The 21,635-nt window shown below is 38.6% G+C and overlaps 2 protein-coding genes across 4 annotated transcripts; both read right to left on the minus strand.

Annotated features, from left to right (window-relative positions):
• Positions 1 to 1,231: 1,231 nt before the first annotated feature.
• zgc:171901 lies at positions 1,232 to 13,794 on the minus strand. Of its 3 annotated transcripts, XM_087283628.1 has the most exons (4): positions 13,294 to 13,433; positions 8,354 to 9,385; positions 4,550 to 4,554; positions 3,143 to 3,764 (listed from the first exon to the last, which is right to left on the minus strand). In XM_087283628.1, exons 1-4 carry the CDS (start codon positions 13,409 to 13,411, stop codon positions 3,180 to 3,182), a joined length of 1,740 nt encoding a protein of 579 aa, XP_087139754.1. In that variant the 5' UTR covers positions 13,412 to 13,433; the 3' UTR covers positions 3,143 to 3,179. The 3 variants fall into 3 exon arrangements, with proteins under 3 accessions (XP_087139753.1, XP_087139754.1, XP_087139752.1); XM_087283626.1 differs by lacking the exons at positions 3,143 to 3,764; positions 4,550 to 4,554 and adding an exon at positions 13,750 to 13,794 and having other exon boundaries at positions 6,892 to 9,385; positions 13,294 to 13,431; XM_087283627.1 differs by lacking the exons at positions 4,550 to 4,554; positions 8,354 to 9,385; positions 13,294 to 13,433 and adding an exon at positions 4,755 to 5,062 and having other exon boundaries at positions 1,232 to 3,955.
• A 1,181-nt stretch (positions 13,795 to 14,975) lies between these two features.
• zgc:174574 lies at positions 14,976 to 19,521 on the minus strand. Its single transcript, NM_001361475.2, is given in 3 exon segments — positions 14,976 to 16,012; positions 18,999 to 19,136; positions 19,469 to 19,521. Coding segments are annotated over 2 exon segments (1,041 nt in total). The 5' UTR covers positions 19,117 to 19,136; positions 19,469 to 19,521; the 3' UTR covers positions 14,976 to 15,089.
• Positions 19,522 to 21,635: the final 2,114 nt, after the last annotated feature.

Here is a 21,635-nt window from a genome sequence, read left to right on the forward strand (position 1 = left end):
AATTATTACTAGGCTACACATATTAATTAGGCATGTGGTGTGTATACAGTACGCTCAATTATTACACCGCCTTTTGAAAATGAATATTTGATTAATTTCAAGCCAATATTTTGTTATGGATTTACAGAAAACACTTTTATCAAACAGTTATATTCCTTACAATAAGAGTTTAGTGACAGAATATATTTACACATAGAAATATAACATTTAAATTATGTAAAAAGAAAGATAAAGTATAAAAATGCATCAAATTTATATATTTTTAATGTTTTTTTCCTGTTTATTACAGTTTTATATATTTGTTCCCAATATATTCATGTTTTTTTATGATTATGCACAGATATAGTATCGTAAAGCATCCTATAGGAAATATTAGAGTAATGCTATATTAAATGTTAGATTTTAATAATCATCCTTTACGCTGAGCACTGTAAATAAAGCTCACATGACATTAAATGTTAATTTGGGCCTGAATGATATTAATAAAAGATCCAGTCTATAAATAACCTCGGGATTAAATAAGGAGGGTGTTATTGGGAAGGAAAACGTCCTTAAATATGTTCTGCACCTCAATTGACATTCTATCTGTCCTATAGAGTATCAGAAAATAAATTTAGTGTGCCCATACATCATAGCATGTTTAAATGAGTTAGCGGAGTAGATTTGGAAATGCAGAACAACACAATCTAATTAATATAGGCAATAATACCTATAACACCCCGATATACTTACAGTTACATAAAAACACAAATTAATTGAAATAATTTCAAACAAAATCTGACTAAAACAAAGTTTATTTTGAATTTGTTATTGCAATTATGTTCTATCTTTAGTATATTTATGGAAATCTGTAGTTAGTATAACTCATTCTGGCATTACATGCTGCCTAGATATTCAATTATTATTTTCCAGGCTTACTAGGCTTGAAACAGCATCTTCCCCTAAATCAGTGTTTCTCAACCATGTTCCTGGAGGACCACCAGCACTGCATGTTTTATATGTCTCTTTGCTGATGATCTGAATCAGGTTTATTTGGTAAAGGAAACAAGGAAAATGGGCAGAGCTGGTGATCCTCCATGAACGTGGTTGAGAAACAGTGCCCTAAATGACAAACAAATGAAACCAACTATGCCACCCTGTGGGACACTGGCTATGGGATGCACATTTAATCAAGTTACACTTGCATATATACAATCCTTCTCATGAACACTTAATAACTGCAGGACAACAATATAATTTACTTGTTTATTTAACAAAACACATAGCCAACATTTCAAATAGCAGATAATATATACAGACGATATTGTGTCTATAGTAATACACTGTACATTAGTCCAATAAGATTTTTTTTATTCTTCATTTACTTTTTTAAAATTCTTTGTTTTTGTCCTGTCAGTAATGCTGTTGCACTGTGGAAACTGTCACAAAACTACTTCCTCGTATGTGCGAAAATACCTGGTAATAAAGCACTTTCTGATTCTGATTCATACAAAGAATTCAAGTCCTTAATAATAGTTTCTTCACACTGACAGTCTTTCAAAAACTGATAAAGAACTGAAGAAACAAAGTGATTACTTTAGTTTTATGCGTGGGCTTTGATCGGTTCCTCGTTCACTCCGCTGTGGCGACCCTGGATTAATAAAGGGACTAAGCCGACAAGAAAATGAATGAATGAACTATGTCCCTTTAAACTTGATTCGACATTAACTAGACAAGAGCCAATATGTGGAACACCAACAGAACCAATGGTCCAACAAATCAGCTTGGTGCGTCACAGGCCTAAAGTTCTTGCCACGCAATCCACAGGTGTGAAGCTTTTACCTATCATGAAGCATCACATGGGAATCACGGGATTCAAGCTCTGTCTGTGCTGTTGGCAAGTGTAAAGTTTTTCTCTTTAATGTAAACTATCCTGTGTCTTTAAAGGGTCACGAAACACCAGAACACATGTGTTGAGCTGTTGACAGTGGTATATGTGTCCCACACTGCTAAAAACACTATTAGGACACCTATATCTCACTAAAAAGTGTACATTGATTGTTTTTGCGTTATATCAAGCAAATTCGTACTTCCGGTTTGAAACGAATTTTTGAAGCTGCGTCACGGTCATGAGATAATAGCGTGTATTCCAGCGTGCAGACTGGACGTCTGTGCCAGAGTGTGTCTTATTACGTCTTACAGTGTGCTGCATTAATGCATGAGTAAAGCTTGGTTCAAACCAATCAGCGCACTCTATTGTGCAACTTCATTAATATTCATTACTGTCACAGTGTTTAGACGACAGAGACGCCACGTTGTGTTGGCAAAACAAGCGTGAAGTGTTGCTTTTATAGTTTGCTGCAGTGAAGTTTTGTTTTCATTTTCTCTCTGTGAGAGCTCAGCTGGAGTCACGTGTGGATTAACAGTGTACGCGACGCTCGACAACAATAACTTACGTGTCTAAGGAGGATTATTGTTTACCTGAGAGCTGTTCTCATCTGCAAACGCTGAGATCCGGATTCGTTTTAGTCTCCTCTTAATAAAGACGCGGCTCTAGTTGCTGGTGATTGTCCTGTCTCTACAGATTTGGTAAGTGAGCGACCAGTGCTCTTTGTTTATTCAGTTTGTTCATATCGAATTAAGTTAACTATTGCACCGAGTGTAAACATGTTAGCACCACAACCAAACTATTACCTCATGTAGGGTTTTCACCGCATTTTGTGACCGGAATAACACACGCGGCTTTCTGACGCTACCTGCCGTGTGCATGTAAGTTTCCGGGAAATGCGGAGGGTTTTTTTCTCTCATTCGCCGTGCGGTATCAAACATTGCATGAAAAATACACGCTTAGAGCAGCTCCTCGAATCAAATATCTCGTTTGTCGCGAGGGGCATGAATGAATTCCCTGAATGAAAGAGCCAAACTGCAGTTAAAGTCCAACATTTAATAATTTGGCAAATAATTCGACTACAGATGTCCATGTAGGTTAAACACCATCACTTTCTCCTGAATGTGTGTGTGTGTGTGTGTGTGTTTTGACTCTGAAACTCGCGCGTGCCCAAATAGACACTCCCACACCATCCCACTTTTCTTCCTCCGACACTCCCCCCTAAACAGAGCTGGACACGCCCACTTTTCTGACTTTTTCCAAAGTAGAGGTGTGAAAACACCCTGCTGAAACGAGGGGGTTTCATGGCCCTTTAAAGGTTTATTTTAGTAATGCAACTTTCCACTCTGTTGGCAAGTGTAATGCTCTCTCCGATATGAACCCTCATATGGTCTGAAAGGTTTTTTTTCCATATGAAACTCTTTCCACACTGATGGCAGGTGTAAGGCATCCCTTCAGTGTGAATCTTCATATGGTTTTTAAGGTTTTGTTTCAAAGTAAAACTGTTTCCACACTGTTGGCAGGTGTAGGGCTTTTCTCCAGTGTGAATCCTCATATGATCGGTGAGATTTTGTTTCCAAGTGAAACTTTTGCCACACTGATGGCAGGTGTGGGACTTTCCTCCGGTGTGACTCCTCATGTGTACTGTATGGTAACGTTTCCAAGTGAAGCTCTTTCCACAGTATTGGCAAGTGTAAGGCTTTTCTCCAGTGTGAATCCTCAGATGGTCTGTAAGGTATTGTTTTTGAGTGAAACTCTTTCCACACTGTGTGCAGGTGTGAGGCTTCTCTCCAGTGTGAATCCTCATATGCTCCGTATAGTTTTGCTTCCAAGTAAAACTCGTTCCACACTGTTGGCAAGTGTAAGGCTTTTCTCCCGTGTGGATCTTCATGTGGTCCTTAAGGTTTTGTTTCCGAGTGAAACTCTTTCCACACTCGTGGCAGGTATTAGATTTCAAGGCTGCTTGTTCTGAAGAGGTTTCCGTCTGTTCTGATTCTTCTCCAGATGTGAAATCAGGACATCCTTCATACTGATTCTTCTCCACAATTTGTTTCTGATCTTGACTCTCATCTTTTATTGGCATCAGTTCTACAGTGGAGGAAAAAAAAGACAAATACAACCCCATATGTGTAAAACTGATAGTGAAATACTATTTAGCATTAATAACTCAATGCATGTTTGAAACAGTTTGCCATTTCTCATGTACTGTACAATAGTGTGGGTAACATTTTCAATGAAGCCAAAGAGCATTAGCAGACAATATGTGTAAAACATAAAAATGTCAATCTGTAAACATCTATAATATTTTAAATGAGGGAAATAAACATGTGTTACGGATGTGATTGAAAAGTTAGTGAGCTTGCAGTATACAACATACTTTGTAGAAATTCTGTTAATTTAACTGCACAACTCAAAAGGAATAATGCTGATCAAGAGGATAAGAGTTGCTCACTATAGAACAAAAACAACTGATTTTATCTTATTTGACATTTTTTGTAATTATGAGGAAAAAGCTCCGTTATGGTTGTGACAGGTGTGAAACTGGCACTTGTGTGATTTTGGTAAATCAAACACAATAGTTTGAAAACATTAATAGAGAAATTGAGTATTTTTAAAGCACTGTAAAATACTTGCCTACACAAAAACGCAGAAACGGTTTTAAAATTTTTATGAAAACTTGACATTTGCTTGGAACTGTCATGCTTAAAAGTTGACTAGTCTCCTAAGCAGTGTTTATTCAAACAGTTTGGCAATTTGTAATCCTCAGCTGATGTTAAATATGATGAATATTACGTCAGATAAATCAGTTTACTGAGAAATGTTGATCAGTGTAGAGCTGCAGATCTGAATGAGGATCAAATGTTGAGCTTTGAGGATGAAAACCAACCTGTTTGTTCCTCAGGATCTTCATGTTTGACTCTGAAAGCTTCTTCAGTCTCTTCATGTTTGACTGTGAATGTTTCTTCAATCTTGATGTCTTCACTCTCCTCTTTAATAAACGCCATCTTCATAATATTTAACGTAAAACTGTCAAGATCAAGATGAAGACCATCAGTAACAGGGAAAAATGAACTAAAACTCTGTCAAATTCAACAATCTAATTTTCTGCTTACCAGCGACTGATTTCTTGTTAATAATAAACTGCTTCACGATAAAAAAAAATAAATAAAATGAATAAATAAATCGCAGCTTTTCTCTTATTCGTATCAGACGTCAAAATAGCGTTCGTTCACGTTTGGATAACACAACAGTCACGAGCGCGCCGCCGCCTGATGGCGTCACTGACAAATCGACATAAAAGTCCCGTGTCTAAAAGCACAAAATACTGGCTGACCGCTAATGTGCTTAAAAAGGTGAAACTGTCGAATGAAAATTACAATTTAATTATATACAATAACTCTGTATTAAAAAAAAAAAAAAAAAAAAAAAAAATATATATATATATATATATATATATATATATATATATATATATATATGTATGTATATATATATGTGTATATATATATATATATATGTATATATATATATATATATATATATATATATATATATATATATATATAAATATAAAATATATATAACTTTGAATTATATTATTTACAAGTAAAAACAATTGTGTACATATAATAAACCAGATATGTTACCAGAAACGTACATTATCTGACCCTAAACAAAACACAAAAACAGTGAATAAAAAGTATTTCATCCCCCAAAAAATGTATAAAATGGACTGATGGTTGATTTCTGTGAGTAAAGGAATATGTCATCCATTCGGTTCTCAGTTGTTTGTTTTTCATTAAAAACACTTAAATGTACAAACCCGGTCACTGTGCTTGTCCTCAGCCCAGCTGAACCTACAGCTTTAATAGTTTTGTTATGCTAGAAACTGTTATTTATAAAGAAATAGAACAGAAACAGCAAGTTTAAGCTGTCATCATTCACATCAACTAATTAAAAACATTTAATTATTAATCAATTCTACAAATAAATACTACAAATATACAATTCAAAGAATTTTACAATTGTCCCAAAGTTTCTGTCAGTTCACATTTGCAGTAAATTTAATATAAAATGTGTGCAATACATTTAAGGATATGACTGGAAGTGATGTTGATTGATGGAGGAGAAGCAGTGATCAAAGATGCATTCTATCATTGAATTGCATGATTTTATGCTTGTTTTTGTATGATTTTTTGAGGACGGCAAGCTTAAGTCAGGCCTTGTCACGTTTTTTTATACGTGAAAATGTACGTCTCTGGTAGAATGTCCCAAATAAAAACATATATAATAAAATAAATTTGAAAAAAATAAGAATTAGAAAATCCTCAGAATGCATTAATGAATCCACGTTTAAAAAATAACCAAAATTTTAGCAATCACCTTTTGATTAGTTAAGAAGATTAACTGGTCTGTAATTACCAGGCACAGTATCATCTTTTCTTGTTTCTCAAAAGACACACGTTTTACATGTTTTTAGCTCAATTGAACGATTTAACATACAAAGCCGTAACGCAGCCAATACAGACGCTTCATTAAGTTCTATTCCACCTGGACCAGTAGTCTTCCCACTGCAAAGTGTGGTTACAATGCTTAAATATTAAAGTGTTTTCGTGAAATGTCATCATCAACTCCCACCATCTTATCCAGCATATGTTTTTTACGCAGTAGATGCCCATCCAGCTGCAACCCATCACTGGGACACCCACACACACTCGTTCACACACATACATGAACTATGGACAATTTAGCCAACTCAATTCACCTGTACCGCATGTGTTTGGACTGTGGGGGAAACCGGAGCACCCGGAGGAAACCCACGCGAATGCAGGGAGAACATGCAAACTCCACACAGAAACGCCAACTGACCCAGCCAAGGCTCAAACCAGTGACCTTTTTGCTGTGAGGCGACATCACTACCTACTGCGCCATAACTTATTTACCTCAGGTGTTTCCCTAAATGAAACGGTGAATATAAACAATAGCATGAAAATCTTAAAAAAGGAATAAACACATGAAGTAAATTCGTATTAAAATCAGTTTTATATATATATATTGTGCAACATATAATTACAAAGTCTTTATGCACAGTATATATTCAATTCAGCTTTATTTGTGCAGCGCTGTTACAATGTAGATTGTGTCAAAGCAGCTCCACATAAATGGTCAGAGTAACTGGATCAGGGTAGTTCAGTTTTTAGTGTTTAAGTTCAGTTCAGTTTAGCTCAGTTCAGTGTGGTTTGAAGTCATTATTGAGAGTCCAAACACTGAAGAGCAAATTCATTGATGCGTAGCTCTACCGATCCCAAACCATGCAAGCCAGTGGCGACAGCGGAGAGGGAAAAAAACTTCACCAATAGGAGAGTTAAGAAAAAAAACCTTGAGAAAAACCAGACTCAGCTGGGCACGACCATTTAAATTTCTCCGCTGGCCAAAAGTCTTGTGCAGAGCTGCAGTCTCAGCGGTGGAGGCTGGAAGCTGGCCTCAGTGAAGACTCGTCTGTCCCTGGAGCATCACTGGAATCAGTCTCATGGTCTTCACTCCTCCATGACCACCAGCAGCTCAGGATACGGCCTGGTCCCGGATATGGACACCTTGGGATCATCTCGTCGCTGGTCTTGGATCTTGGATTACAACCAGGCGTGAAGGTCATGTGACCATCAGGAAGAACTCGGCATCTCATTCCTCACAGGACGCATACTTTGTTCTCATGGTCTCCCGAGTTCTTTCTTCCGAGGTGACCTGCCAAAACTGATCGTCTGAGCGCAAGTCCGTTCTCTGCGTTCTTGGAATTGAGAAACAGCCCTCGATTAGGCTTGTTCAGCTGTGTTAGATTAGGGTTGACGCTAAACTCTGCAGGACATCGACCCTCCAGTAACAAGTGTGTTGATCCCCGTCTTAAGGCTGATTTATACTTCTGCGTTAAACGCCGGCGTATGCTACAGGGTTGATGCATAGTCCTTCGCCGTGGCCGTCAGCGTCGCAACGACGCGTAGCGTAAGCTCTGTGATTGGTCGGCTTGGTAGCGCTGATGAGTCTGGGCGGGACCGAGAGCCGCGTGAATGGTGTGAGCCTGATGGAGCGATTGTTTACAAGTGTGGAGTCCCGTGAAGGAGCTCCGGATGGAAAGTTTTGTTTTGTGTTTACCTCATAGTTAAAGTTGTTGCACGTCCGCCGGTTCCTGCCTCAAAATGAGCGAGTTTGAGCCACTTGTACATTCAGGAAGCGTTCAGGAAAAGCAAAACAGCAGAGAAGAAACTTGACACAGAGGAACATTTACACCTCACTGCCCACTAGCGTTTCGGAAGTGTTAATGCAGACCAACAGAGACAGCAGCAGAAGTATAAATGCACAGCTACAGGCGTTGCATGCGCTGTGGGGTTACGCCGGTCACTTGACGCAGAAGAATAAACCAGGCTTTAAATTCTTTTTAACTCTTGCCAGGAGTAAGGCTTGTTTTAGTGTGAGTTAACTCATGTCTTCTACTGTTCCCTTTAGTAGAGAAACACTTTCCACAGTGTTGGCAAGCGTACGGTTTTTCTCCAGTGTGAACCTTGAGATGTTGTGCGAGGACATTTCTCCAACTGAAACTCTTTCCACACTTATGACAGGGGAAACGCTGCTCTCCAGTGTGAGTACTCATATGCTCAGTAAGTGTTTGTTTCTGGGTGAAGCTCTTTCCGCACTGAGGGCAGATGTGAGGCTTTCCTATAGTGTGAGTCTTCATGTGGTTTGTAAGGTTTTGTTTCCAAGTGAAACTCGTTCCACACTGATGGCAGACGTAAGACCTTTCTCCAGTGTGAATCCTCATGTGGTCTTTAAGTTTTTGTTTCCGATTGAAAGACTTCCCACAGTGTTGACATGTGTGAGGCTTTTCTCCAGTGTGAACCTTTATATGGTCTGTAAGTTTTTGTTTCCGATTGAAAGACTTTCCACACTGTTGGCAGGTGTAAGGTGTTTCTCCAGTGTGAACCTTTATATGTTCTTTAAGCTTATGTTTCCGAGTGAAACTCTTCCCACACTCATGGCAGGTGTAAGGCTTTTCTCCAGTGTGAATCCTCAGATGCTCATGAAGGTTCTGATTCCAAGTGAAACTCTTTCCACAGTGTTTGCAGATGTGAAGCTTTTCTCCAGTGTGCATCTTCATGTGGTGTTTAAAGTTTTGTTTACAAGCGAAACTCTTTCCACACTGTTGACAAGTGTAAGGCTTTTCTCCGGTGTGAACTCTCATATGGTCTATGACAGATTGTTTCCACTTGAAACTTTTTCCACACTGTTGACAAGGGTAGGGCTTTTCTCCAGTGTGAACCCTCATGTGGTCTATAACACATTGTTTCCGCTTGAAACTCTTTCCACACTGATGGCAGGTAAAAGATTTGGTCTTCTGGGCTGTTTTTTGCGAGGAGGTTTTTGTCTGTTCTGATTCTCCTCCAGATCTAAGGTCACGACATCCATTAAACTGATCTTTCTTTTCCATTTCATTCTGATCTTGACTCTCCTCCTTGAATGGCATCGGGTCTTTGTTTGAAAAAAAGACAATCACATAGATGTTAAAAATATTAGTAGAATTCAATTTTCTATTAAAATAATACTATATTGTATTATGTAAACCTTTCTATTATACCTGTTTGCTTAATGCTTTATAAAAGGTATACTTAAGACGCCTTTCCACTGCACACATTTGGACACGACTGTTGGAATACGCCCCCTTGTGGCAGTCCCACAGAATTCTCAGTTTTGCTGTGCACCATGGGAGAGAGGCTGCTTCTCGCAGTGTCCGAAATAAAGAAGTGCAAAAGCAGGAGCCATTATTCTCCGTGCGTTCATCGTGGTTGAATGAATGAATACTAGAAACTCATAGACTGCTTAAAGTTTGTGTAAAAATAAATTTACTACTCATTAATGAATAGAAATGTTTTTTTGAATATAAACTTAAAAAATAAACTATAAAAAAAACAATAAAAACTAGTATTTCTCATCCCATGCGCACAGACCTGCTTTGACAACACCGGAATACATTACATCCGGTCGGCCAGTTGCATACGGTCTAGTCCAGGGGTGGCCAACCCTGTTCCTGGAGAACCACCTTCCTGCAAATTTCAGTTGCTACCGATATCAAACACATCTGAACCAATTAATTAGGACCTAAACACCATGTGATGATTACAGGCAGGTGTGTTTGACATGGGTAGCAACTGAAATCTGCAGGTGGCTCTCCAGGAACAGGGTTGGCCACCCCTGGTCTAGTCGCAGGAGTTCAAGTATTCGTAGCTCAAATCGCATCCGAATTTTCCACATATGGAGATGATCGGAACTCCACGCAACTCCCGTACTACTCTCCATTGGAAATGAATGACTTCTGGTCTGTCGCTTGTCGTGTGCGGTGGAAAAGTGGCTTTAATGCATTAGGATGCATCTGAAAACCACTAAGGGTGCTTTCACACCTGCCTTGTTTAGTTGGATTGAATCGCACTAGAGTTCGTTTTCCCCTCTTGGTACGTTCGTTTGTGTAGGTGTGAATGCAGCAATCGTACTCGAGTGCGCACCAAAAGCGGACCAAATAAGCGTATCGAGACCTGCTTGAAGAGGTGGTCTCGGTGCGCTTTCAAACGAATCCTGGAGCGGTTCGATTGTGGTGAGAATATGATCCGTACTAAAACAGGTCCAACCGCAAAAAGTACTGCGCCTTTTGGTCTAATCCAGCTGCCGTAGGCCGATGCGCTGTGCATTATGGGATATGGAGGAAACATATTTGTTGACAGCGCTTTACCAACAGAGAGAGGGGAAAACATTACCTGATGGATCGTTGGTAATATTTCCGCAAGATGAGCATGTCGCAGTTTAGCTAAATTAATTCACGGCGCCTCCTGAAGTGACGAGCGATGCATTAAACACTGTTTTCCAGCCGCGGCCGCGCTTCATTCTCGAAATGTATAGTTTGTCTAAAGCAGGGATACTATCAGCCAGCGCAGTCGCGCCTCCATAGTAAAAAGTTTGTTTACTTGCGGGAATTTTCCCGCACGTGAATTCTGACCAATCAATAAGCAGTTTAGGAACTCTGTTAAACAACATCTGGCCAATGAGAGATGTGGATTTTGTCAGATGACTGCATTTTGGTTTGTTTCAACTGGTTCGGACCAAAGCCAGAAGTGTGGTGTGAAAACGACCCAAAGACGGCAGAAGATGCTACAATGTATCATTTATTACCCTTGATCCAGACCAAATGAAGCGAACTACAGATGTGAAAGCAGCCTAACACACATTGCGAGTAATATTTTAAAATGTGAAACACATATTCAGTTAACCATTACACGTTTTCCTTAGTAAACTCCAAATCCACCACTCATTTACAGTTAGAAATGCAGTTGTTGTTTCAGTAAGTTGAGGTACAGGGAAGAAGTTTGGCTGACAGGTGATCCAGCCAGTAATGAAGCTGATATTCTGAGCTCCAGTTGATTTCTGCCACTTTGTCTGACAGGTGTTGTACTAGATTAACGTGAAATCAATATGCTCATATGGCCCTTGCAACACAGACAGCAGGTGCCCAGAAAAGCTGGGCAATAAACAAATTCATCTTCTCCCAAAGTCTTGAGAAGTGAATGAAATTGATTTTTGTGTGGACGGGCTCACCGTCAACTGTCATATCAATAGGGTATATGCCGAGCTAGTGTTCTTCCCATGCTGATAAACTTCCGGTGATCAGTTATTGTGAACTTTTTTCCATTTTTTACAGTTCATTTTACAGCATGGATGTTGTAATGTCATTAAAATACATTTAGTTAAATAAACTCTGGCATCCATTTAGTTGCTCGAGCATAAAACGAGACAAAAAGCCGTTTACTTGCACGTGCCCATCAGAATCGGCAGGCTAGCGCAGAAGCTCCATTGACTATACTGGGGTAAAATAAATGCTCATATTATAAAGACATGGCAGTGAAATGTAATGTAATGCAGTGCTTCTTCTACAATCTGAGACCCACTTTATATCAGATATCACTCAGCCAGTGGAGATCGCTGATTTTTAAAGAAAACAGACCTTAAACGTGCTGGTTTTTGCATTGGCATACAGTTCGCCGGAATCGATTAACCCAGGTTACTAGCAAATTAAAAGCCCTATTAGCATGCTTCGGCATATACCCTATGGTGCAGTCACTTGCAATATGGTAGGACTCACTCTTGATGAACTATTCTTTTCTGTTTTTGGATCATGTGGATATGTGATTTGGCAAAAACTTGTGAACCACCTGAGGACTTGGAAAATGACTGGTGAAATGACCTAACTTAAACTGCACGGCCTGGAGGCCCAGATACACAACGAGTTAATCGTTACTGTCTCTTTTAATTTTAGGATGAACAAACAATCCTACCCAAAGCGTAAAATTAGCCAGATCAGTATGCATCTCGGCCAGCAGCCGCAGTGAAAGGATGTTCAGTGCTGCTGGATACACCATCAGTGAGCGCAGGGCCGTGCTGGATTCAATAACGTTCCCCACAAAAACACGTAACCTAATCTTGGTGAAGGATTTTCATTCATTCGTTTATTTTCTTGTCGGCTTAGTCCCTTTATTAAACAGGGGTCGCCACAGCGGAATGAACCGCCAACTTATCCAGCATATGTTTTACGCAGCGGATGCCCTTCCAGCTGCAACCCATCTCTGGGAAACATCCACACACACACTTATACACTATGGTCAATTTAGCCTACCCAATTTACCTGTACCGCATGTGTTTGGACTGTGGGGGAAACCGGAGCACCTGGAGGAAACCCATGCGAACACAGGGAGAACATGCAAACTCCACACAGAAACGGCAACTGAGCCGAGGATCGAACCAGCGACCTTCCTGCTGTGAGGCGACAGCACTACCTACTGCGCCACTGCTCCGCCCATAAAGGATTTTCAAATTACAGCTAAATATTAATTAAACTAGGGATGCACTGATCCTGATACTTGGATTAGATATAGTTTCGATACCGCATATTTTTTGCAGGACTGTGTTATCAGCCAGCTGGTACGGATTTCGACCCGATCCTGTGCGTGCGCTATTTACTGTGTAATTCATAACCCAACTAAAAGCCACAAAGATAGCCTATTAAAAGGCATTAGAAAGTTGTCATATAGGCTACTATATCCTAAATGTTCTGAAGCCGTTCTCCAGTTCAATGTGAAGCACAGGCGAATATTCACGTGGTTAAACTCATCTTCAGTTCAGCGCTTCCCAACGATGCACCTGTCAATCATTCTCCATTCATACACACAATTCAAACTGTGTCGCGTTCATGACAACACCAAAAACTCTCCATGACTATTTGTTCCTGTTAATATAAGTAATCAGTGGAGAAATGCATTTACTGAGAAATATTGATCAGTGTAGAGCTGCAGATCTGAATGAGGATCAAATGTTGAGCTTTGAGGATGAAAACCAACCTGTTTGTTCCTCAGGATCTTCATGTTTGACTCTGAAAGCTTTTTCAGTCTCTTCATGTTTGACTGTGAATGTTTCTTCAATCTTGATGTCTTCACTCTCCTCTTTAATAAACGCCATCTTTATAATAATCTGCTGTTCTGTGGGTTTGGACAAGATGAAGAGCATCATTAACAGAGGAAAATGACTCAATCTCTGGCTTTGTCTCAGTTTAAAATAAAAGTCTCTTGTCCTCATGTCTGTTCTCCAGAGACTGATTTGGTGTTGATGATGAACTGATTTGCGGTAAAAAGGAAAAACTAAACCTTTCTGTCATTCACGCCAAATAAAGATCATTACCGTTAAAATAAAAGGATAGATTCAATAATTACGACGCTGTTTTAAATGTAGTTCAACGATTATAATCTTGCCTGAACGAGATGCATTTATATAATCGCTAAATTCTTAAAAACACAAACCTTTCACGAGTGGATTCGCAGCAGGCGCAGCCTGGTGACGTCACCGACAAGCCGTCATAAAAGTCCCGTGAGTAAAATCACAAAAACAAGAAAAACTGAAAATATTTATGAGTACTTTAAAAACAAACGATTGTAAGATTTAGTCGAATAAAAAAATACAATATAATTATTTTAATATCAGCCATCTTTGAATTAAAGTGCAAATGGTGAAAAACAATAGGGTTGTGTGTCCAAAATGGTAAAAGAAAAGGGCAATTAAAGGCTCAGAATCAAATGAACAATAATCTTTGCAATCTTTTCTAAAAAGGTAAAATTACTGTAAAGTTTAAATATTGCCAAATAACAGGAGTGCGAAAATACAACATAAAACTGGATAAAACAACAAGATAATTTAACAATATAATGAGATGTAATCTTTAAACTGTGATTCATTTGACGTAGTTTCATTTGAATAATGTAGTTTATGTCATTTTTCCTGTTTAGAATTTAACTGAGCCTTTAATTGTCATTTATATGGGATTTATAAAGCATAAATAGTCCTCACTTTAGATTAGGTCACAAAACTGCATGAAGTTGAGTTAATAAAGCATTTATTAACATACAGGGTAACCATTAATAAATGCCTGAATAATAAGACAAATAAGCGTTGATTTAAATAGTTTATTAATCATTTACTGACTCATTCTGAATGATCCTAAAAACCCTCAACTACTCTTAAATACAACTGGTTTGTGAATAATGCGATACTTCCTTAAGTAATGAAAAATGCATCATTAAAGTGTGAAAGTACAATTATTAAGCACATTTTAAATGTGTTTGTATATCAAGAATACAGCATTTGCAGCTGCAGTTATAACCTTCTTAATGATGTTTATTAATGTAGAGTTAATGCTTAACAGTTAATGAATTCATTAATTGATAATGCTTAGTATATTATTTATAGTGTGTGGTTATTATAAAGTGTTACCATGGTGGTTAGCAAAGTTTTAAAACCCTCTATTGAGCGCTTCTTACTGAACAGCACATCACTGATGATGCAAGCGTGCTCAGGCATGAATGCAATGTGAGTGCGGGCCGTTAGGGGAGACTGGAGGGGGGACAAGCGTGTGCCAACCCAGTTCATGGCAACTGTACATAATGTGAGAACAGCCAAAGAGTAGAGTCAAGACGGGTAAGGGCCATAAATCTACTTAAATACATTTACATTAACCATAAAACAAGACACTGAGTTCATTCCTTTTAATGCAGCACAACAAGGTTTGGTGTGACCTCATCTGGCCAACCCATTGGGAATTCTCTAGGGGTGCCACCGGTGTAAAGCTTTACAGTATTATAAGGCATCACATGGGAATCAGGGAAGTGTTTACACCCGAAAGTTGGTCCCCAGTGTGAACTCTCATATGCTCCTTAAGGTTTTTTTTCCAAGGGTAACTCTTTCCACACTGACTGCAGGCGTGAGGCCTTTCTCCAGTGTGAACCTTCATGTGGCTTCTAAGGTTTGGTTTACAAGTGAAACGCTTCCCACACTGTTGGCAAGTGAACGGCTTTTCTCCGGTGTGAATCCTCATATGATCGGTGAGGTTTTGTTTACAGGTGAAATTCTTCCCACACTGTAGGCAAGCGTGAGGCCTTTCTCCAGTGTGAGTCCTCATGTGCTCGGTATAGTATTGTTTCCATGTGAAACTCATTCCGCACTGTTGGCAAACGTGAGGCCTTTCTCCAGTGTGAATCCTCATATGGTCTATAAGGATATGTTTCTGAGTGAAACCCTTTCCACACTCTTGGCAAGGGTAAGGCCGTTCTCCAGTGTGAACCCTCATGTGGATTGTAAGCATATGTTTCCGAGCAAAACACTTCCCACACTGTTGGCAAGTGTACGGCTTTTCTCCGGTGTGCATCCTCGTGTGTGTTATGAGGTATCGCTTCCAAGTGAAACTCTTCCCACACTGTTGGCAGGTGTACGGCTTTTCTCCGGTGTGAATCCTCATGTGGTCAAGAAAGTTTTGCTTCTGTGTGAATATCTTTACACACTGGTGGCATTTGAAAGGCCTTTCTCCATTGTGAATCCTCATGTGGTTTGTAAGGTACTGTTTCCGAGTGAAGCTCTTTCCACAGTGATGGCAGGTGTTCGATTCGGCTGTTTTTTGCGAGGTTTCCGTCTGTTCTGATGCTTCTCCAGATCTGAGATCAAGACATCCCTCATCTTGAACAGTCTCTTCCGTCTCATTCTGTTCTTGACTCTCATCTTTGAGTGGCATCAGCTCTACAGAGGACAAAAAATAAATACAATCCAACAAATTTAAAACAGAATAACATACTTCTTTTATTAAAACAATACTAGATTATTAAAAGAATTCAATGCATTTAGGGAAATTTTACAAATTCCCGTGTACTGTACTACGCTGTGGGTAACATTTTCTGAGGCCTGTATGTATTATGATTTATATAAGGTATTTTTAAGGGTGTCAAAATTAATCGTTCTTTTGGTGCACCGCGATGCAGACGCGGACAATTCAGTATCGGTTCAGTAATAATCATAACCGGTTATTACTAACGTCATTTACCTCATATGCGCTCAGTCGCGAGGGAGGCGAGCGCGAGTATTTACAACGCTCTCACTACTTAAAACTCATAAACTGTGCACATTTTCACTGTGTGTGTTTGCTGGATCAGTTTTTCACAGGCATAAACAGCAAAAGCTCCTATTTCACTGAGATCGAGAGAATGAAAGTACTTTATTTCTCTCTCTATCTATCTCTCTCTCTCACACACACACACACACACACACACACACACACTGTGGCCCATTTGACCTGCTGGCGTGGCTTTTCTTCTCCTCTCGGCTGTTTTACAGTGTTACTTTTGGATACAGAAACGTGCTTGTGCCTGCAGAGTTTTCTCCACCGTGTCTATCATGGATTAGCTATGATCGCTGGCTGCTGCCACCTCCTGCTTATCAGTGTCACTCATCTGAAGAGCGCAAGAGCCAATCGCAACCGTTTTTGTTGAGGGTGTGACCAATCAAAGAGGTGTAAGAGAACTAGACAAGGATCAGAAAGCGAGCGGGATATTTATATTTGTTTATATTATTTGCTAAATGCTCGTGTTGTTTAAAGGTACAGTTTATATATCTGACTGTTTGTATTAAATGACAAAATTGTATTACAAATAGTATATAAATATTAATATATTCATACTTTTTAATACAAGAACTGCTGCTGTGAAAAAAATATAACACTGTGTATGAAAAGCATCATCAATGCATCGTGATGCACCAAGATATCGAATTGAACCGAATCGATGGCATGATAATCGTAACCGAACCGAACCGTAAGACTGGTGTAGGTTCACACCTCTAGTATTTTTAATGCACTATAATACATCAAATAACCACTAACACAATATATTAGTAAAACTTTACAATGGGAAACATGTGCAGTTAGAAGCAGAAGTTGTCATACACTGTATAAAAAGGTACATCATTATTTAAAAACAGTCAGATGTTAATGTGACTAAACTTTTTCTCTTTTAGGTAAGTGAGGATGATCAGATGTGTTTCTGTTCTGCTTAACAGCAGAATAATGAGAGAGATATTGTTTGAGAAATGGTTATAACTCTTCTTGAAAGTCAAGTTTACACACAAAAACATTATTCTGCCTGTGGAAAAGCTCAGATGATGATGTCAGGGTTTTGGAGGTTTCTGATTGGCTAATTGACAACATTTGAGTTAATGTGAGGCACAACTGTAGAATAGTGTTGAAGGAAAAGCTCAAACACACTGCTTCCCTGTGTGACAACATAGAGAATCAACAAGCCAGAATCAACAACAAAGCCAGATTACAATATGCTTAATGACACTGGGGAAAACACTAATGTGTGGAGACATGTCCTGTGCTCTGATGGAGCTAAGATTGAACGGTTTGGCCATAATGAGCAGTGTTACAGTAGGAGGACAAAGGGGAAAGAACACAAGCCTAGAACACCATCCCAACTATGCAGTATGGGGCGGCAGCATCATGTTGTGGGGCTGTTTTGCTGCAGGAGGGACTGGTCCACTTCACAGCATAGATGGCATCATGAAGACAGAACATTATGGAGAAATACTGAAGCAACATCTCAACACATCAGCCAGGACATTACAACTCGGCCACAAATGGCTCTTCCAGACCGACCATGACCCTAAGCACACTGCCAAATCAGTTCAAATGTGCTTTAAGGACAGCGGAGTGAATGTTTTGGAGTGGCCATCACAAAGCCCTGATCTCAATCCTATAGAGAATGTGTGGGCAGAGTTGAAAAAATTTCTGCGAGCAAGACAGCCTACAAATCTGCCTCAGTTACAGCAATTCTGTCAGGAGGAATGGGTCAAAACTCCTGAAAACTGTTGAGAAGCTTGTGGAAGGAGACCCAAAACACTTGACCAAAGTTATACAGTTTAAAAGTAGAGCTAAAAAATACCAAGGAAATGTGTGTAAACTTCTGACTGTCTAGAAAGTAATAAAAACATTCTCAAAAAACAATCCTCTCGTTAATCTGGCATTTAGCAAGTTTAAATCATTTAGGTAATACAAACAGACCCAAAATAGTAAACGTTTAGTCTGATTTACCATCAGACATTTTTTTAAACTATTAGCTGTCAGAGATTCAAATCATGCTGTGTGCAGTGTGTTCTGATTGAAGAGTCCATTTGAGGTTCTTAAACCTCACAATATGTTTGTGTTGTATATGTTTTGAACATGCATACAATAGTAATTGTTGTTATTGTACATTAAGTCTGTGTATTTGCAGTGCAATGTAGTTTAGACTAGAGCATATAAATACAACACAGTCCGCTCAGTTGTAATAAATTCAGCAGATTCACAAACGGGTTTGCTTGCAAAACTCTGAGAACCATCAAAACAGATTAACACTGAAAGAAACTAAAGGTGGTAATTAGTTACTTTTTAAATAAACGAGTTACATTACTTCATCTTTCCTGAAATGTTTTACTCTTAAAATACAAACCAGTATCAGTCCTCAGATCTGCCTGACACTTCAGCTCTGATCAGTTCATCATGTGTAAAAGTCGAATCGTCTCCTAAACAGTGTTTAATCACACAAGTTGGTCGTCTGTGCAAAGTTCTCTTCAGCGGATGTTAAATATGATGAATATGATGTCAGATAAAGCAGTTTACTGAGAAATATTGATCAGTGTCGAGCTGCAGACCTGAATGAGGATCAAATGTTGAGCTTTGAGGATGAAAACCAACCTGTTTGTTCCTCAGGATCTTCATGTTTGACTCCTAAAGCTTCTTCAGTCTCTTCATGTTTGACTGTGAATGTTTCTTCAATCTTGATGTCTTCACTCTCCTCTTTAATAAACGCCATCTTTATAATAATCTGCTGTTCTGTGGGTTTGGACAAGATGAAGAGCATCATTAACAGAGGAAAATGACTCAATCTCTGGCTTTGTCTCAGTTTAAAATAAAAGTCTCTTGTCTTCATCTCTGTTCTCCAGAGACTGATTTGGTGTTGATGATGAACTGATTTATGATATAAAGACAGAAAATAAACGCAGCTTTACTGTTATTCAGATGTGGAAGAGGCAGAATAACGTTCATTAACGCTTAATAAAACATTACATTCATCAATATATTCACTAATAATGGCGTTACAGTATAAATCATTCAGCAGCTGCAATCTTATTTATATAATCGATAAAATGATTATAAACACAAACCTTTCTCGAGTAGATTCACAACAAACCGGAGCGCGACGCCGCCTGATGACGTCACCGTCATGCCGAGATAAAAGTCCCGTGTCTAAAATCACAACACACGCCACTGACTTGCTGGAAATGTTTATAACTGCCTAAAATAAAGAGTGCGAAATTCGGACGAATTGTAAATGTACAAATATAATCATTTTAATACCAGGTATCTCTGTATTAAAATGCAAATTTAATATAATAAAAACATTATTTACAAGTATCAAAATATTAATTAAATGACAATAAGATATACAAACACACACACACACACACACACACACACACACACACACATATATATATATATATATATATATATATATATATATATATATATATATATATATATGCTGATAGCTGTGTGATATTCTTGTACAGCCTCTTCACCCTTGTGTACTCAGCCCACATAAAGTGGCAGCAGATCAATAAACTCACTACCTACAGTGAGTTCTCATTATATACCTATAAACATCTAGTTATTGGGTCAGAAAGAGGAATCTTACAGCAAAGAAAAGCCAATAATGCAGGTTTACAAGAAGCTTTTTCTAATTGCAACCATGTTGAATTATCAGAAGGATAATACAATGCAACAAATTTAATGTAGTGACATTTGGGAGAGATAGTCCACCAAAAGAACATAAAATAAACACGTTAAAATAAAAATAATAATAAATATATCTGACTATAACTGTTTATAATATTTATTAAAACTTAAAGTAACTGCATGCCAATCGTATGTAGTTTCAAATTAAATTATTACTCCAGTCATTATTGCTTTCATTACTATTAACAATAATATTAATTAATATAACAGTGATTTCTGAAGGATCATGTGACTCTGAAGACTAGAGTAATGAAGCTGAAAATTAATCTTTAAAATCCCTGGTATAAATGATTATATTAAATGATAATCTACTTTTGAACAGTTATTTCAGTGCAATAACATTTAACAATTTTACAACTTGTGCTGTATTTTTAATTAAACAAATGCAGCCTTGGTGAGCAGGATAAGCTTATTTTAAAGCATTTATCTATCATATATCTAACATTTATTTATCATAAAATCATACTGACCCCAAACTGTTGACTGATTTATCAGCCCCCTGTTTAATTTTCCCCCAATTTCTGTTAAACGGAGAGCAGATTTTCTTCACATAATCATAATAGTGTTAATAACTCATCTCTAATAACTGATTCATTTTCTCTTTGTCATGATGACAGTAAATAATATTAGACTAGATATTCTTCAAGACACTTCTATACAGCTTAAAGTGACATGTAAAGGCTTCACTAAAGTGACTAGGCAGGTTAGGGTAATTAGGTGTAACCCCGCCAGTCCTACTCCACCCAACCCGCCCCGAGCTGGTCTCGAACCGGCGACATTCAGCATGGTAGTCAGTTTCTCTCACGAGGAGGCTAAAGACTATGGCATCTAGCATCTGTCGCAAGAGCACCTTTTTTTAGAGGTGAGAGGAGTGAGGTTTACCTGCCCGTTTTGTGGCAAACACATAAGCAGCTTAACACGGTTTTGCTTAACGTGAGGTCTGTGTTTGGAGTTTCAAATAGGACACGGAACAGACGGAAACACCAGACATACTGCTTCAATGTGTTCAATATGTTAACGAGGGCCACTCGTACGCTGTAATCATGGACATGATGTCAAGTCTACATGGTGTAAACATCTGCTTGAGGACTCTTTAAAGTAAACTGAATGAAGCCGGTGTTATGGTTTAACTGGTCAACTGAGGCGCCTTTTCAGATATAAGCTACTTACGTTTGCAGATTCGTCACTTTCTCACAGCAACAAAACATGCCCATACCAAATAAATATTCCTATTGCTTGGTGTCAGTGTAAACATTACCGATTTTAATATTTGTGTGGCAGAACAGTATATAACCAAAATTAATGTAAAGAAATAATTATCATTGACATGTCATCAATGGGATTTGAACCCAAGTCAAAAGGTTCTTTACGAGTATCAATCAACATATCTAAGTGAGCAACTCAGGTGTACAGGTTGAGGTCGGTTTTGGTATCTTTATCAGTCAACATTTGCCGTGCTGTGATTGTTTTCAAGTACTGGCCTCTCACGCGGATATTTTCTCAGAATAGCGCTAATATGTTTTATCGCAGTTG

Source organism: Danio rerio, chromosome 15, assembly GCF_052040795.2.
Source record: "Danio rerio strain M-AB ecotype USA chromosome 15, GRCz13ab, whole genome shotgun sequence".
In the NCBI taxonomy this organism is placed as follows: domain Eukaryota; kingdom Metazoa; phylum Chordata; class Actinopteri; order Cypriniformes; family Danionidae; genus Danio; species Danio rerio.

Excerpts from the sequence above, each read along its gene's own strand:
- zgc:171901 (XM_087283628.1), bottom strand. The coding sequence starts at position 13,411 with ATGGCGTTTATTAAAGAGGAGAGTGAAGACATCAAGATTGAAGAAACA. Across the intron at positions 9,386-13,293 it reads AGATCCTGAGGAACAAACAG|ACCCGATGCCATTCAAGGAG; the intron begins GTTGGTTTTCAT and ends TTTCAAACAAAG.